This window comes from Strongylocentrotus purpuratus, unplaced genomic scaffold (genome assembly GCF_000002235.5).
Source record: "Strongylocentrotus purpuratus isolate Spur 01 unplaced genomic scaffold, Spur_5.0 spur5_contig_851, whole genome shotgun sequence".
NCBI lineage: Eukaryota > Metazoa > Echinodermata > Echinoidea > Camarodonta > Strongylocentrotidae > Strongylocentrotus > Strongylocentrotus purpuratus.
In genome coordinates, this window is record NW_022145559.1 from 483,463 (window position 1) to 500,081 (window position 16,619).

The 16,619-nt window shown below is 37.7% G+C and overlaps 2 protein-coding genes and 1 long non-coding RNA gene across 3 annotated transcripts; 2 read left to right on the forward strand and 1 right to left on the reverse strand.

Moving 5' to 3' along the window:
- The first annotated feature begins 1,002 nt into the window (after window positions 1–1,002).
- On the forward strand, window positions 1,003–5,219 carry LOC100890021. Its single transcript, XM_030994365.1, has 5 exons — window positions 1,003–1,015; window positions 1,845–1,940; window positions 3,212–3,393; window positions 4,939–5,153; window positions 5,213–5,219. The coding sequence occupies exons 1-5, from the start codon at window positions 1,003–1,005 to the stop codon at window positions 5,217–5,219; spliced, it is 513 nt and encodes a 170-aa protein (XP_030850225.1).
- A 55-nt stretch (window positions 5,220–5,274) lies between these two features.
- Window positions 5,275–8,320, forward strand: LOC115928046. The gene is made up of 3 exons (XR_004065839.1): window positions 5,275–5,339; window positions 6,522–6,621; window positions 8,250–8,320. It is a non-coding gene; the product is annotated as an uncharacterized LOC115928046 (long non-coding RNA).
- A 447-nt stretch (window positions 8,321–8,767) lies between these two features.
- LOC115928044 lies at window positions 8,768–16,082 on the reverse strand. Its single transcript, XM_030994602.1, has 4 exons — window positions 15,904–16,082; window positions 15,062–15,369; window positions 13,810–14,695; window positions 8,768–8,877 (listed from the first exon to the last, which is right to left on the reverse strand). The coding sequence occupies exons 1-4, from the start codon at window positions 16,047–16,049 to the stop codon at window positions 8,865–8,867; spliced, it is 1,353 nt and encodes a 450-aa protein (XP_030850462.1). The 5' UTR covers window positions 16,050–16,082; the 3' UTR covers window positions 8,768–8,864.
- Between the last annotated feature and the right edge of the window lie 537 nt (window positions 16,083–16,619).

The following is a 16,619-nucleotide window of genomic DNA, read 5'->3' on the forward strand; positions in this document are numbered from 1 at the left end:
GGCTTAAACGAATTGTTTCCACCACTTAAAATCTCGTTTACAGTCTTCCATGTTTTGCTAGTATCACCCTTATTTTCAAGGAATATCCTACTATAGTAATTTCTCTTTGAGTTTCTGATTATTGTAGTTAACATATTCCTGTACTTCTTGTTTGTTGTTAAATAGACAGGATTGTGGTTGGTGGCAAGAACCTGTGAATACATTGTATGTTTCTTTTTTATGGAATTCATTATAGCTTTTGTAATCCAAGGTTTCTTAGGTTCGTTCTTTCTCCTTTTACCGTGTTGAGCTACAACTGGTGCATGCTCATCACACACTTTTGTCATGATTTCACAAAAACGGGAGTATGCGAGATCAGCATCATCCGCTGCATAAACTGATTCCCATGTTATATTGGCAAGCTCAGCATGGAATTTTGTAACATCATAGTTCTTGTAAGAACGAGACATTAATTTTCCTCGGCAAGACTTTTTCTTAAATTGTATATTAGACTTAAAAATGGTAAAGATCGGAAAGTGGTCTGTAACGTCAGATTCAATTATTCCTGCATGAATACTGGGAACATTCATATTGGTATATATATGATCAATCAAAGAGAAGCCATGTTGCGTTACTCTAGTAGGAAAATTAATCAATTGATGCATGCCGATACATTGCATGGAGGTGAGAAAGTTATCAGCTGCCATTTCATCGCCTAGAAGATTGATATTGAAGTCTCCAGTTAGCACACATTGACTTTTGTCTAATTTCAGATCATGTACGATACTTAACAGACTATCCTGAAACTCATGAATATCTGTATTTGGCTTGCGATAGATGACACCAATAATGATCTTCTTTTCATTAATTACTACTTCCAACCAAAGTGATTCAGCATGTGCTACTTCAAAATTTCCCAAAAGCCTGTATTTAAGGGAAGAGTGAATGTATGCACCAACACCTCCACCTCTTAAAGTATGATTGCGGCATTTCACCTCTAAAGTATAGCCTTGTATGCCCAAGATGGATGTGTCTGGTACGCTCCACACTTCAGATAAACATATTATATCAAATTTTGATTTGATACTACATTCGTATAACAGTTTTAGGTTTTCTATATTTCTATTCAAAGATCTGATATTGACATGTGTAAGAGAAAATGCATTTTCAGTTTTGGTTTGCAGAACATCATCAAAATTAACAGGAGTTAATTTGTGTGAACTAAGACACAGATTGAGTTCATTGTCCTCCATTTTAAAGTCATTTTTCTATTAATGACTTAAAATTACTCAGATGAAAAGAAAATCAAGCAATGACAAATAGCTTGAAGCGAGCGTAATCCATATCATCAAGTCCAAGATCAAAATGGCCAAGAAATTCCCCAAAGAAGTGCAAAATATTTGTGTATTAAGGTAAGGTAAGGCTTTGTGTATAGTGTCCGTGACACCAGCCACCCCCTGTTGTGTTGCTGTTCATAAATTGATAACCAAAATAGTTTTCTCCAGGATATTGTAGGGTATTAACCCTAGGGTATGGATGAACGATTTGGGGTTGATGAAACTGCTCTATTGCATACTTCATTTTTGGATCCAAGTGCGAATGGTTTTGCACCCTGATTGTGGTCATACCGAATGTAAGTTTTGTTGGATTATGTGAGAATTTATTTGTTATCATTACCAGAACTCAACCTCATCTTTATAAAGAACCATATTAATAGCTTAATAACAAGAAAGAAAAATAGCAACAGTTAATCTAAATCGAACTCTAAGTGACAACAACAAAAGTTTCATAGTTTGGTCTTTACCTTCGTACTTTCTGGTGCCACATCATTTGATAGAGCAACTATTGTTTCTAATTCTTTTCAGATGAATGTAATAACCGTTGTCTCAATGGAGCGAGCTGTGAGGAAGGCAATTGCACATGCCCAGCAGGATTTGATGGCGATATGTGTCAAGATAAGCGTAAGTATCTTTAATATTTGTTTTTGTCCTGAACGAATTCCTGTTCATGATTTGATTACACAGGATATTTGAACAACCCGTTTGCATGAACACACACGCACTTTCAATTCGTTTCAATTGGTTCCAATTGGTTTTAATTGGTCTCAATAGGTTTTAACAGAATTCAATGGGACTTTAATAGGACTTCGGATGGTTTCAATTGGTCCAGATTGACCCCATTGGACAAATTGGCTCCATTGGCCTAGGCCCATTAAACTTTAATGGGTCCCCAATTGGTTTCGATTGGTCCAGATTGGCCCCATTGGCCCCCTTGGCCTAGGCCCCATTATACTTTAATGGGTCCCCAATTGGATTCAATTGGACCAATTGGCCTTAATCTGGACTTCAATTGGTCCAATTGAAACCAATTGAAATTCCATTAAAGTCTAATAGGGCCAATTGAAATCAATAGAAACCAATAGGACCAATGCTAAATTGAAACCGATTGGACCAATAGAAACCTTTAGGACCAATACGACCAATAGGACCAATAGAAACCAACAGAAACCAATAGAAACCAACAGATCTAGGCATCTCATGAATATTCATTATCACTTTACAAGTGTTACAGAAAAATAAATTTATCATGATTTGTTAAGCAAATTATGAAAATGCACATCAATTTTGTGATTTCTATTTTCCTTCGGCAATTATTACTCTATAGATTATTTTGTCTGATCATGTAACAATTACATTCACGTTTTAGCAATAGATATATTGATTATATGATTACTAACCAAGAAACAACATGCATATTTAGTATATATATGTGTACGAGCCTGTGTCACTGTAAATGTAACTCTTGAATTCACTTCAAGTGATCTATGTGATGAAGTTAATGCAAATGAATCCCAATTCAATACCAATTGGCAATTTGGAGTACATGGAAAGTGAAACAATGGGTACCCATTAAGACCAATTGCCAATTGGTCCCCATTGGAACCAACTGTCAATTGTTCCCCATTAAAAAAAAAACCCAGTTGGTTTCAATGGGGACCAATTGCCAATTTGTTTTAATGGGTACCCATTGTTTCACTTTCCATGTACTCCAAATTGCAAATTGGGATACAATGGGGACATTCAATGGGGCTTCAATTGGATTTTCGTCCCATTCATGCCCTAATGAATTACGGCAATATTTGCAATGCTTCTGACACCTGAGATAAAATGAAAAGGGTAATGTAATTGATATTTCTTTGCTCTTTTTATAAACAATCCCTTCAATATACCAGAGACATATGTTGAGTGTGGAACTGATTCAATGACCGTCAATATAGCTGAACAGCTAGTCCCAGGTGACGCATCTGCTGTTCATTTTCGAAACCGATCCCAATCCTGCTCCGGTGTAAACAGCTCGACTAGCACTGAGATCACTCTCACTACAGGCTACGATCAATGTGGCACCACCTTTGAGGTATGACTCCTTAAATGATAACTGGTATGAATCACTCGTGTTGCCATGGCTACCAATACCATGGGCGTGTGCGGGATGCGTGAATAGGGGTTTAAAAATAATGTTTTGGGTCCCAGTAGAGCGCATCCCCTAGCGGCGTGGGGTCCAGGGGCAGAGCCTCAATATGTTTAATTTGAAGTTTGTTGGGACATGCATGACATGCTGGCATAAATGCATTTCTGTTTCTTTTCATTCAATATATTCTTTTATTCTTTAAGTACCGATTGTCAAAGTCCCGGAATCTATCCTGCTCTGCATCCCATTCTGCAGTGCTGTTGACGTTTCTGTTTTTTTTTTCTCTTCGTAAACTTAGGAAATATCATAAGACGGTGATAATGTTTTTTGACATCTTATTCCGCTACGACGGCACTTGATATTAAAATCAATTAAGAAAGTGAATTTGCTGCACAAAGAAGTCAACAATGTATTTTGTCCATTTTCACATCACATGAAACATTGATATTATGGGCAGATACGAATGTAAAAGTGATTTATTATCAATGATATACGTTTTTATTTTGATATAATTTACATGATTTACTCGCATTATGCTAATTCTATAAAACGACAACTGGAAGCATATTTAAAATCCTTCGTTTTGAGTTAGAGGCATATTAATTTTAGGTCCTATGTAATAAATCTACATTTTGTATTCTTCATCATCTGGCATAGAACGCAATTCATAATTGGTTTTGAAATTTGGAGAAACTTGGGTTTCACTTCTGTCTCAAGCTATCTATTTTGTTATCCTAACATATACATCTACTTGTCATTTGATACGCATTATACAACGTTGTTTCACGTCTCCCGGATGGTCAGTAAAGCTATGGTCACATCCCCAAGAGTAGCCTGCTCGGCGGCCGGGCGGCGAGTTTATAGCCAACTTCGTCCGGCCACCGAGCGGCAGCCGCCCGGGCACTGCTTGTTTTTGTCGAGCAGGCCACAAATCGATCGGTCGCCGCTCTGAGTTATGACCATAATTCAACGAAACTGCCTATCATGTCTTGAAGGACAGAGCGCGACTCTCAATTTATTCACTTTATAAATCGTTGGTCTCTTAGGAGCATTCGTCTTTCCTTTCCTTGGGGGGGGGGGGGGGGGGGCGTGAGAGGGGCTTCTGTCCCAAAGCCTCCGGACACCAATAATTACAACAAAATTTAACACCAGTATTTTGGTATGGGTGATTAGATGATTAGATCATGATGGTATACTTCATTATTTTAATGAAAAGTAATTCTTTCTATAACTCAGCATTGGGGATATAACCGGTGATATAGCCCGAACAGTAACTCCATGTGTCACTGATTCATGTTCATATTCAGTAATGCCATTACAGGACAGAGAGAGATACAACATTAACCTCAGCGTCATCTTAAAATCGCAAAAAGAAAGTGTTATACATTACAATGTATACATCAGTCTTTGACAAAAATCAAACTGGATACTGGGTTTCATTTGTTGTTTTCGTAACATTCATTAATTTGATATTACTTGCTGTCATTACAGGAAGATAACACAACTATAACCTTCATCAACGTAATAACTTACGCCAAGCCTGGTTCGGAAGACAGTACCATAATCACCCGTGAATATCACATGCAGGTTCGGGTTGAATGTTGCCTCAAGAAAGAGGAAGTCATAAGTGGGTCCTTCAAACCACAGCTTGGTGAGGTAGCATTTAGTGACAAGGGCTCTGGTGACTTCAATCTGAGACTGGAAAGGTTCCAGACAGATTCTTTTAATAAAACACAATCCGAAACCACTTCCGTTGTCTGGAAAGGAGATGACCTTTACTTTGGTGTGGGCCTTGAGTCGGTACCAGGTATTGGTATGTTTATTGATCGCTGCTGGGCGACAACCACTGAAGACTCGGCTGCCAACCTACTTTACTCTCTAATTTCTTCAGGGTTAGTAGAACTTTTCATGAGCCTCAAGAAATATATATCATATAGTGATGGGATAGTGGTTCATTCACTTGACTCTTAATCCAAAGGTTAGAGGTTCCAATACAAGTCCGGCGCTTAGGTCTTTTGGCAAGACATTAATCCACATTTGCCATTCTCCACCCAGGTGTTATTCGGTAACTGGTTTACTGCTTGGTTAATAATAATTTGAAGGCCCTCAGGAAAATTGGCATTGATGCTGATGAGGCTGCTCGGCTTACTTCGTTCCGTCTGGTGTTCAAGTCGGGTCGGGCTGTCGGGTTCTACAATCTTTCTTAAAAAGTAACCTCAAAATTACGAAAAGTCGTGTGCTTCATGTTGTCGGATTAAACGATATTTTGTGAAGATATCCCCCAATGGTCAGGTAATTTGAATGCAAATAATCAGAAGCTTTCAAAGATGCTCTTTGAGATACGGATACAGAATACAAAATAGTACAATGAATATTAGTGGCAACAATATTCAGTCCTGACTGATTGCCAAACAAATAAAAATAAGAGCAACACATTTTTAAAAAGATATCATCAAAAACGAGGTTTTGATCGCTAGCCTTTTTTAATGAATGCATATATCTCGTATTAAAAGCGTTAGGCCGATACATGAGTTTTCTCAGATTTGTTGTAGGTTTATCGGAAAGTGTATGGTAAACTGGAGCCAACACTTTGGCGTTAAAGGCGAGCTGTACAGGTTCAGCCAGAATGGATTAGACCACACAGCGAGTTCATCGACAGGTGGCTATCTCATTAACTCAGCTCTCAATTAACATAAGAAAAAGAGGATCATGGGGGACCAACAGGCACCGATTGGGGAAGTTTTCTATATAGAGGGAGCAAGTAGCTACCAGTAGTACAGTGTGGCTTTATAAGAGGGAAGTTTTTCACAAATGTTATACCTGACCCTTGGGGAATCACGACTGGATTTTTCACGAGACTTTTAAGTAAACCGAAGACGCAAAGAACCGATGGAACGAAATAAGCCATGTTATCGTTATGAGTACTGTAATCAAAACCATTATTATTGTTATTATTATCATTATTATTATTACTAATATTCTTCTTCTTTCATAACGAAATTGCATGACTCCCTAGCCGTTCTCTCACGGATCTGACTCCTAACTAGAGTACATTGTTTCAATTGGTTCAACAGTTGCCCAGATGAGGACACAGTTAATATGAAACATCTACCTGGATTGAATCGAGAAGGCTTTTCTTTTAAGGCATTTGCCTTCGTTGGAGATTACACTGAGGTAAAATATTTAGATGGCATGAACTTATACACCTAATTTTATTAGAATTGTGTTTTCCCATTACATGAGTATATCGCAAGAAAGATAAATTGTAGAATCTCGGCCCACAGTTAAGTCATCTCTGCCCTGTCTCTTTGGGTTCAGTAATTACCTACGTGTAAATGAATGGTAACATCGTGCAAGCCAGGTCTTGAACACTTTCACTGAGCTCTATGGTACAAGATACAGGAACTTGAATCGTATTACATTTCACGTCATTTTATTAAAGACTTTTTTTAAGCCCTTTAAATTTTTTTTAATAACAGCAGAAAATGAGAGTAACACATTTTGAGCAATATCCGGTTAGAAATAGGAAAGTTATAGCAACATGATGTTGCCTTTAGTGAAACACGAATTGTAAGGTACCTTGCCGCGAGCTCTTCTCCATTTTGCTCTATACATAGACATAAACTTTCATTTTCTTATTTATTGATGACGGAATAGATATGTTTCATAATGGGGTTTGATAAAAAAGCATATTTGTAATAATCATATTCAGGGCGAATGTATGGTTTGAAATTTCTGAAGATGAATTTAGATTCTTGACGTTTATAACATGAACCTCACAAGATACATCAAAGAGAAGCCAATTTTTTGTTGAATGCTTCTTCGTAAATTCATAACTTTCTTATCTTTAATCGTTTTTTTAGTTAAAACTTTCACTGACCCATTTCTCTCGATTTTTCTGCTTCTATTAAAACCAACCTAAAGGGATAGTTGAGTTCTGTTGCAGAGGGCGTTACACAAAATATTTTTTTGTGAGATAATGAAAAACTTGAGTGTCAAATTTGAAAGAACATATATACAATTTAAATGACAAGATCATCTTTGTTTGATCAAAATCGGTTAAAAAACGGCTGAAATATCCATTTCTAATATTTGTGGACCACCACAAATATCAGATAATTTGAACCAGCTGTTGAAAAAACGAAATAGCACATTATACGTTTTATTCCAGCCAATGCCGATGTTGGCTTTTTTGGCTTTTTCGTATTTGTTATAATACGCACAGCGAGCCGGCCCATGTATTGTTATTATTGGTATGATCGTATTGGCTAGATTTCACACATGTTGGATCTAAAAATACCTTCATAGCAATTTTAGGTCCTGAAAGGGCACTAGAAATGTCAAAAATAAGAATAAGAGCAATAACCATGCCCTTTGAAGGCATTTGCGGTCTGAAACAAGAACTCAACTATCCCTTTAAAGGGATCCGGTAACTTTGTCTCAGACTCTGAAAAAAAATCCTGGAATCAGCTCATGCTGCAATCATAATTATAAACTTTAGGTCAATCAGGAACCCCATGACTTGTACAAGCCGATCGCATATTTGATTATCAAGATATTTATGATTGGAGTTACACATTTTGAAAACCGTTTGCTAAACGGTTTTCTTAAGACTACAGTCTATTGGGGAAAACGAGTATGGTAAAACCGGTCACTCAAATATTTTTACTTTTTTTGAGGCACTTCTTGATAATTTTGAAGCGTAATTTTAGGAAAACTTTAACAGCACATTTGTTTGGATGTTTAGACAGTATCAAAAAATCTATTGTAATGCATGCATCATCATATTTTATTTTTCTCAGGTGTACATTCATTGTTCAGTGAAGGTATGTGGTGCCGCGAAGGCTCAAAAGTTTCGAGACGCAGGATGCCCCTCAGAATCTCCACCTCCCGGCCGCAAACGTCGATCTTCGTCCGTTATGTCCACTCACACCATCAGTAATGGTCCGATCCACATCGGTCGCTCAACCAGCGATATGGCTACTAATGGTATGTACTATTTTGGAACAACAACCATTTAAAAAATCTGAAATTGTAACATTTTCCTCATAGATAGCTTAGCACACTCAGTTATGATAATTCTTTACAGGACACAATAAGGATTGCAATAACTTAAAATATGCCATTAGCAGATGCTCTTTTCTATTTTCTACTTAAAGGTGGAGGGGACGGGGAGGAGGGGGACGGGAAGGAGGGTCGTTCCCTGTTTCCATGGATACGCTTGTGAATATATCTAATCCACATCCGATTGTTCTACCATATTTTATATTTTCCAATATCCACAGATTTGGCTTCCTACAACCCTCTTGCGATGCTCCTCCTTGGAATGATAGCAACATTGGTTGCTATGGCAATCCTGATGGGTGTGGTCAAGCTTGTTCGTATCTCATCCGATAACACTTACTATCAGCGAGTTCCTATTGCTGAATCCTGCGAAGGAAATGAGTAGTGAGAAAAAACATCAGCTCCAAAAAGGGCCATGGTTTGGAAAATATTCTCCATCTTTATCGATCATTGATTTGAAATCGAAACAGGACTTCCCACAAAGTCGTTTTATTCGAACATACAAAGGGGGACACTTCATATCGTTAACATCTTTCATATAAACTGTTAATAAATTATACTACAATAACACGAATTTGTCAAGAATATGGCGTCCCCAAGGCTCTGTGGTCGGCCCTCATTGCTTTAACATTTACATTCAGCCAGTGGTAGATATCTTACATAAATACTATTTCTTAAACCATATTTACGCCGACTACATCCAGATACACTGCGCATGTAATCCGAAGGTTCCCCAAACCATCAACAATACACTGCGCAAACTACAACAGTGTATGTCTGATGTTCAGTCATAGATGTTGGCTAATACACTGAACCTTAATCAGGACAAGACAGAATTCATGATTGCGGCATCTCAAAAGTACCATCAACAGTTACATCATGTCCATCTTAAGATTAACGATCATATCATCATTTCACCTTCACAATCTCTTCGCATATTAGGTGTTAGCTTTGACAAGCATATGAATATGTTTTAAATGTAGGTGTTAGCTTTGACAAGCATATGATTATGTCAAATCATGTTTTAAATGTAGGTGTTAGCTTTGATTATGAATATGTCAAATTATGTTTTAAATGTAGGTGTTAGCTTTGATTATGAATATGTCAAATTATGTTTTAAATGTAGGTGTTAGCTTTGACAAGCATATGAATATGTCAAATCATGTTTTAAATGTAGGTGTTAGCTTTGATTATGAATATGTCAAATTATGTTTTAAATGTAGGTGTTAGCTTTGACAAGCATATGAATTTGTCAAATTATGTTTTAAATGTAGGTGTTAACTTTGACAAGCATATGAATTTGTCAAATTATGTTTTAAATGTAGGTGTTAGCTTTGACACGCATATGAATATGTCAAATTATGTTTTAAATGTAGGTGTTAGCTTTGACACGCATATGAATATGTCAAATTATGTTTTAAATGTAGGTGTAAGCTTTGACAGGCATATGAATATGTTAATCATGTTTTAAATGTAGGTATTAGCTTTGACAAGCATATGAATATGTCAAACTATGTTTTAAATGTATCAAAATATGTTAATTTCTATTTACGTTACCTCAGTAGAACAAGGAAGTTCGTATATACAAAGATTCTTCAATGTAGTTTCAAGATCTCTTGTTAAGTCTCGCGTAGATTAGTGTAATTCATTTCTATATGGTATATCGCTTATGATCTTAACCCCCTTCAGCTCCCCCAACATAAAGCACCACGGCTCATTCATTGGAAACAAAAGAGAGTAAACGTCTCGCCTCCCATCACTAATCTTCACTCGCTGCGCGTTCTTGATCGTATCATACAGAAGACCCTCTCATTTACAAGTGTTTCAATAAGGCCTAAAATAAAAACTGGTTGTATTGCCCTTTGCGAACGACCCAAAGATCTGAAAATCTTCGGTCGGCATTTAAAAAAAGTTTTTTTTTGTAAACCGTTTTTTAGATTTTTTAAATATTATTAATGAATAAAAAAACAAGTATTTTGTCTGTTGGGATAAATGGGATATAAATGCATCAAATCAAATCGTTCTCAAATTCTCACTCGTCTTCTGCCCTAGTAATTCAAAATCCTACTAGCGTAAACATCTCGATCAACATAACATTGCAAACCATGGATTATTATGAGGTGAAAAAGATGATTACAGCATTAAAAACAGAGAAATATCAGCCAAAAGAGGGCGGGGAAAAAAAGGAAAAAAAGACATTAAAAACTGAAAAATATCGGCCCAAAGAGGGCGACAACAAAAAAAATTCCGACCGACCGACCCATGTTTTGGCACGCAAAGGGCAATACAACAAGTTTTTTTTTTTAGGCCTAATAGGGACAGTTAGATTTGCACATCGACATATTGGACTGCTGTACGTGTCACGTCCTTTTAAGGCACTGTAATTTCCTTTTAATGCACTAGCTGTGATGTCCTTTTAAGGCACTGTGATTTCCTTTTAATGCACTAGCTGTGATGTCCTTTTAAGGCACTGTGATTTCCTTTTAATGCACTAGCTGTGATGTCCTTTTAAGGCACTGTGATTTCCTTTTAATGCACTAGCTGTGATGTCCTTTTAAGGCACTGTGATTTCGGCATTAGCTGTGATGTCCTTTTAAGGAACTGTGATTTCCTTTTAAGGCACTAGCTGTGATGTCCTTTTAAGGCACTGTGATTTCCTTTTAATGCACTAGCTGTGATGTCCTTTTAAGGAACTGTGATTTCCTTTTAAGGCACTAGCTGTGATGTCCTTTTAAGGCACTGTGATTTCCTTTTAATGCACTAGCTGTGATGTCCTTTTAAGGCACTGTGATTTCGGCATTAGCTGTGATGTCCTTTTAAGGAACTGTGATTTCCTTTTAAGGCACTAGCTGTGATGTCCTTTTAAGGCACTGTGATTTCGGCACTAGCTGTGATGTCCTTTTAAGGAACTGTGATTTCCTTTTAAGGCACTAGCTGTGATGTCCTTTTAAGGCACTGTGATTTCCTTTTAATGCACTAGCTGTGATGTCCTTTTAAGGCACTGTGATTTCGGCATTAGCTGTGATGTCCTTTTAAGGAACTGTGATTTCCTTTTAAGGCACTAGCTGTGATGTCCTTTTAAGGCACTGTGATTTCGGCACTAGCTGTGATGTCCTTTTAAGGAACTGTGATTTCCTTTTAAGGCACTAGCTGTGATGTCCTTTTAAGGCACTGTGATTTCGGCACTAGCTGTAATGTCCTTTTAAGGAACTGTGATTTCCTTTTAAGGCACTAGCTGTGATGTCCTTTTAAGGCACTGTGATTTCGGCACTAGCTGTGATGTCCTTTTAAGGAACTGTGATTTCCTTTTAAGGCACTAGCTGTGATGTCCTTTTAAGGCACTGTGATTTCGGCACTAGCTGTGATGTCCTTTTAAGGAACTGTGATGTCCTTTTAAGGCACTGTCACGTCCTTTTAAGGCACTTCCACGTCTTTTTAAGGCTGTGATGTCTTTTAAGGCAATGCCAGTGCCTTTAAAGGATGTCACACGTAGCGGTCCACTAAGTCGACGTGCAAATCTTGCAGTCTCTAATCAGGCTAAAGCATACCCAGGTGATCCATTCCGTTCGCACACGTGCAAGTGTAATACACGATCAGTCAGTACTAAAACATTTAACGTCCCTCTACCAGTAAACAGTTTTCGTTATTGCTCCCAAAACCCCGGAACTCCTCCCCCCGTCTGCTTAAGAATTGCCATACTCTCACACTTAATGTTGGATAGTTTCTGCGCTCTATAAATGTATTATTATTATTATTTCTTTTTAGTAGTGTTTTTCTAATTTGTTCTTCTCGGTTTATAATTAATGTAAGCTTCGTATGATGTTTATTTTTGTCTGTTAGTATTTTTTTCTGTTTTTGTGCCTTGTATCTAATGAAAAGGCGCTTTACAAATGTAATATTATTATTATTATTATTATGTAATATTATTATTATTATGTAATATTATTATTATTATGTAATATTATTATTATGTAATATTATTATTATTATGTAATATTTATGAACATTTAGTTCTCTACCGACGGCAGTTATTTGAAAATCTTAACCATAAATAGTATCCAATTTCAGCTTTTGTTTTTGAGTGTATTACTACGATTATTACTATTACTACTATTACTAATCTTTATTGAAAGGGGCAGCTTTTATAAAAGAGAGTGATATAACCCAGAACAAAATAAATAAGATCATATGAGTAAAGAATCTTGTATTTATTGGTCAGTTTTGTTTTGTATCGAACTCATGATTTTAAAAAAAACCTTTGTTTCAACTAAATATTGACTTCGAACCTTGTTAAAGGGATAGCCGAGTTTTGTTTTCAAACCGCAAATGCCTTCAAAGTGCATGCTTATTGCTCTTATTCTTATCTATGACATTTCTAGTGCCTTTTTTCGGGACCTAAATTGTTATGAAGGTACTTTTAGACCCCATAATGTGTAAAATGCAGCCAATGCGATCATACCAATTCAGCTCCATTTTCAAAAAAATAATGATGACCGTCAATTAAACAATACATGGGCCGGCTGTGCGTAATATAACCAACACGACAAAGCCAACAACAACAAATCCAACATCGGCATTGTCTGAAATACAACATAAAAGGCGCTATTTCGTTTTTTCAAATTCTCGAATATTTGTGGTGGTACACAAATAGTAGACGTCGTAATACATATGGATATTTCAGCCGTCTTTGAACCGATTTTGATCAAACAAAGATGATTTCGTCGTTTGAATTGTATGTTCTTTCAAATTTGAAACTCAGTTTTTCCATTATCTCACAAAAACATATTTTGGTATAGCGCCTTCTGCAACAGAACTCAACTATCTATTTAACAAAGAGCCCACCTATACATCATAGCGAATACAAGGAGGGTAATAACATATTGTAACGTGTTTATTAAACCGAGGGATATTCTAGCTAACCAAAATCAATCATCAAACATGCTGCATCAAAAACAATCTAAACTCTCCAACAAAACTCAAGTAACTCAGGACAGTAGATAAGACAACCTCAATCGAAGAAGGACGGAACAAATTTCACTTTATTATTCAAAATTATAACATGTCTCTAAGTACAAATCAGGCATCATAACAAAATAAACCAATCAGGGGAAAGTCATGTGATGAGAGAAACCAATGAGTTGAACAGGCTAGATAGATCAAAGGTGAGAGGCAAAGAGAACGAATGAGAGAAGAGAAAGTGCATGTTGCTAGGGCAGGAAATTTTATTCACAACATGCTTGTGGTTTAAACATACATTTAAAAAGAAATTTGTTCGTATTGACTGATCTTCTATCTTACCTGATGTGATGGTACTTCTTGATGCCAGCGAGAGGGAAGAAGAACGGTGCAAGAAAGCTCTGCCAGTCGTAGCTTGGTACGATAACTGTACCATCCTCCAGTCCCACAAGTCGAGGAATGTTGTGTCCGTTGACAGAGCTCTCCTCTACAACGTCACTGATGTCCTGCAGGCTGCTGACGAAGGTCCTCTTGTATCGGTGTTTCACGAGGCCAAATGCACGATCGGGTGAAAACTTTGTGTGTCCGGATACCATGAAATGAACACCAATCTCGTCGTGCAAACCATACAGAGTTCTCCAGGCGAGATACCACATGAGCAATTTGTTCTTGTTCTGTCCTCCACAGTTATCACAGTGCAACTGCAGCACTCGCTCACCCCTCCCAAACTGATCGAAGTAGTCGTGAAGATAACTTATTACAGAGTTGGAACCTTTGCTTGAAGTCATCCCTTCATCGATGAGGTAGTTAACTTGCTTGTTTGTACCATCACATGTCACTCCAAACAAACCGCATTTCCTTGGGCATAGGAAATACATGGGGCCAGGCTGATCAGGATCGGTGGGAAAATGCATCTGTTGAGCATAGTCAAAGGAGTAGTGCATTTCCTCCCCATCTCTCCCTTCCTTGACGGCAGCTTGGGAGTCAAGAACCATGTCCCGGTATAGGTTCCTCTCAACAGCAACATGGGCAAGGTGTTCTGTCTGGGTCTGGATACGGCCGAGCTTGTCTTCCTCAGTTAGGTTGGCGCTCTGGTACACTGCAGAGTTGTTCTTCTGGCACTGCCAGCACAGGTCAATTTTGGGGCGAGATGTGATCACAAAGGGGCAGTATCTCCTCCAAACATTAAGAAATGTTGTCTGCTTTGCACTTCTATGAGGAGGAAGTCCTGTAATAAAGGGAGAAAGAGTAGAAAATAAAATTGAGCAAACTCGAAACATCAACTTCTTAATACATGTTATGAAATTTATTACTGAGAACAACTTTTTCATATCAACTGCACATTGCTTACCACTTTAGACAGATGAGTAACAGATTTCCCTTGTCTTAATAAATTATTGAAGTGTCCTGCTATCTAGAAGCCCAAATTTTTTATCAACTTTTGTTGCTGTTATATCATAAAAGGAAATACAGGCCTACTTTTCTTTACAATTAAACAATTCAATACTTTTTGCTACATGCTGATTGTTATATTGTTATTATCATAAACAGGAAATATAGGCCTACTTTTCTTTACAATTATACAATACAATACCTTTTGCCACACGCTGATCATTCTTGGAGGCAAGTTCCGTCTCATAGCTTCTCCAGACAGACGCCTTCGTCTGATTGGTCGGGAGAAGTCTTATACGGGGATCGGAGCTCTTGACGCCACTGATGCGCCCTGGAATGACGAGGCCTTGGGTGTCTGCGAAGTTTGTGATAAACGTCACAACTCTGTTGATGTCATCGCTGCAAAGAGCTGCTTTGTTCGCCTTGATGCCACCTGATGCCTTAGATGGAGGGACGACCCCTTTCTGTAGGTAGCTTTTGGTGATATTCCGAAGCTGGGTGTTACCAACACTGTGAGATAAGAGAGGAAAATAAAGAAATTATAAGATTTCATGGTTCAATGAATCAACAACCGCATTTCATTATCCAGATAACTAATTTTTTAAGATCAAAATAGACAGTTCATTTCATATAAAACAAAACAGAACCACAATTAATGGCAAATCAAATTGATGCTAAATCAAAAGGTTTCTATTATTGTAAAATACAGGAAATCAAGTTTGCGGGAATAACTGGGGCAGTAATTAAACCATGTTAAATTTCATAATATCTTTTCTCATGCTCTGCCCATTTTATGATTCCTCCAATAAGAAATTAAATGATAATCTACTTCTAGCCAATAGCATTTTAGGTGTAAAAAATCATGTCCAAATGTGCACGGCTTGGATACGAACTGGCAAGTCCTTGCAAAGTTTTTTATTAAAAGTAATATTGAATTCAACATTGATTTGTGAAATTTTTGGTTAGTAATCATTTGAGTAAAGGTGTTGCATATTTAAGCAAAGCATGTTAACAAAAGGCTTCTATTCAACAGAATGCACTTACCTGTGTAGAAACATGAAGGTCTCCCTGCACACACGCTTCCCCTCTACCATGTAGCTGACTCTTGCCCTCTGTCTATCCTTTTGTCCGGCTCTCTTAGAGCATTGGGTTGTCTCACCGCACTGGATTGTCGCGCTCACTCGCCCCATGATAAACACGAAGAAGTTCTTCACCGTTTGCTTCCGAAGACCAATCGTCAGTCCCAACTCTTTCTAACACTTCTCCAGCCAAATTAGGGACAACAAGCTGAAAATCATCATCTTCACCTTCATCCAGTTCCATATCCTCCTCTCCCTCTTCTCCAATGTCCATTTCGTCGTCAGTCTCATCGTATAACATGTCCTCGTCATTATCAGGAATTCTCTCGTCGCTGTCTTGCCCGAAGTGTTCAGTAAGCAAAGCTGTAAGGTTGGCCTGATCCCCCGCAGCTAGCCCCCGCATCATCGCTTCGTTGACCACCCGAGCTACCCGGGCATCTGCGTTGGTGCACCCCGGTACCATCCCACGGCTCTGCTCACGTACAAAACCTGGCATTGTAACGACGTTGTAGACTTTTTCGCAACTTGTCACTCTCAAATGTATAAAATATAATAATGTTCTTACTCTTGATCAACAAATTCTGGATATGTGATGTACAATCAAGCTACTCGAAGTCGTTAACGGAGAATATAAGACGGACGCAAATCTGGAACTCGGATGTGAAGGCGGATACAAACAAA

Excerpts from the sequence above, each read along its gene's own strand:
- LOC100890021 (XM_030994365.1), top strand. Across the intron at positions 1,941-3,211 it reads CGATATGTGTCAAGATAAGC|AGACATATGTTGAGTGTGGA; the intron begins GTAAGTATCTTT and ends TCAATATACCAG. Across the intron at positions 3,394-4,938 it reads AATGTGGCACCACCTTTGAG|GAAGATAACACAACTATAAC; the intron begins GTATGACTCCTT and ends CTGTCATTACAG.
- LOC115928044 (XM_030994602.1), bottom strand. The coding sequence starts at position 16,049 with ATGGGGCGAGTGAGCGCGACAATCCAGTGCGGTGAGACAACCCAATGC. Across the intron at positions 15,370-15,903 it reads ACCTTCATGTTTCTACACAG|TGTTGGTAACACCCAGCTTC; the intron begins GTAAGTGCATTC and ends CTTATCTCACAG. Across the intron at positions 14,696-15,061 it reads TGATCAGCGTGTGGCAAAAG|GACTTCCTCCTCATAGAAGT; the intron begins GTATTGTATTGT and ends CCTTTATTACAG.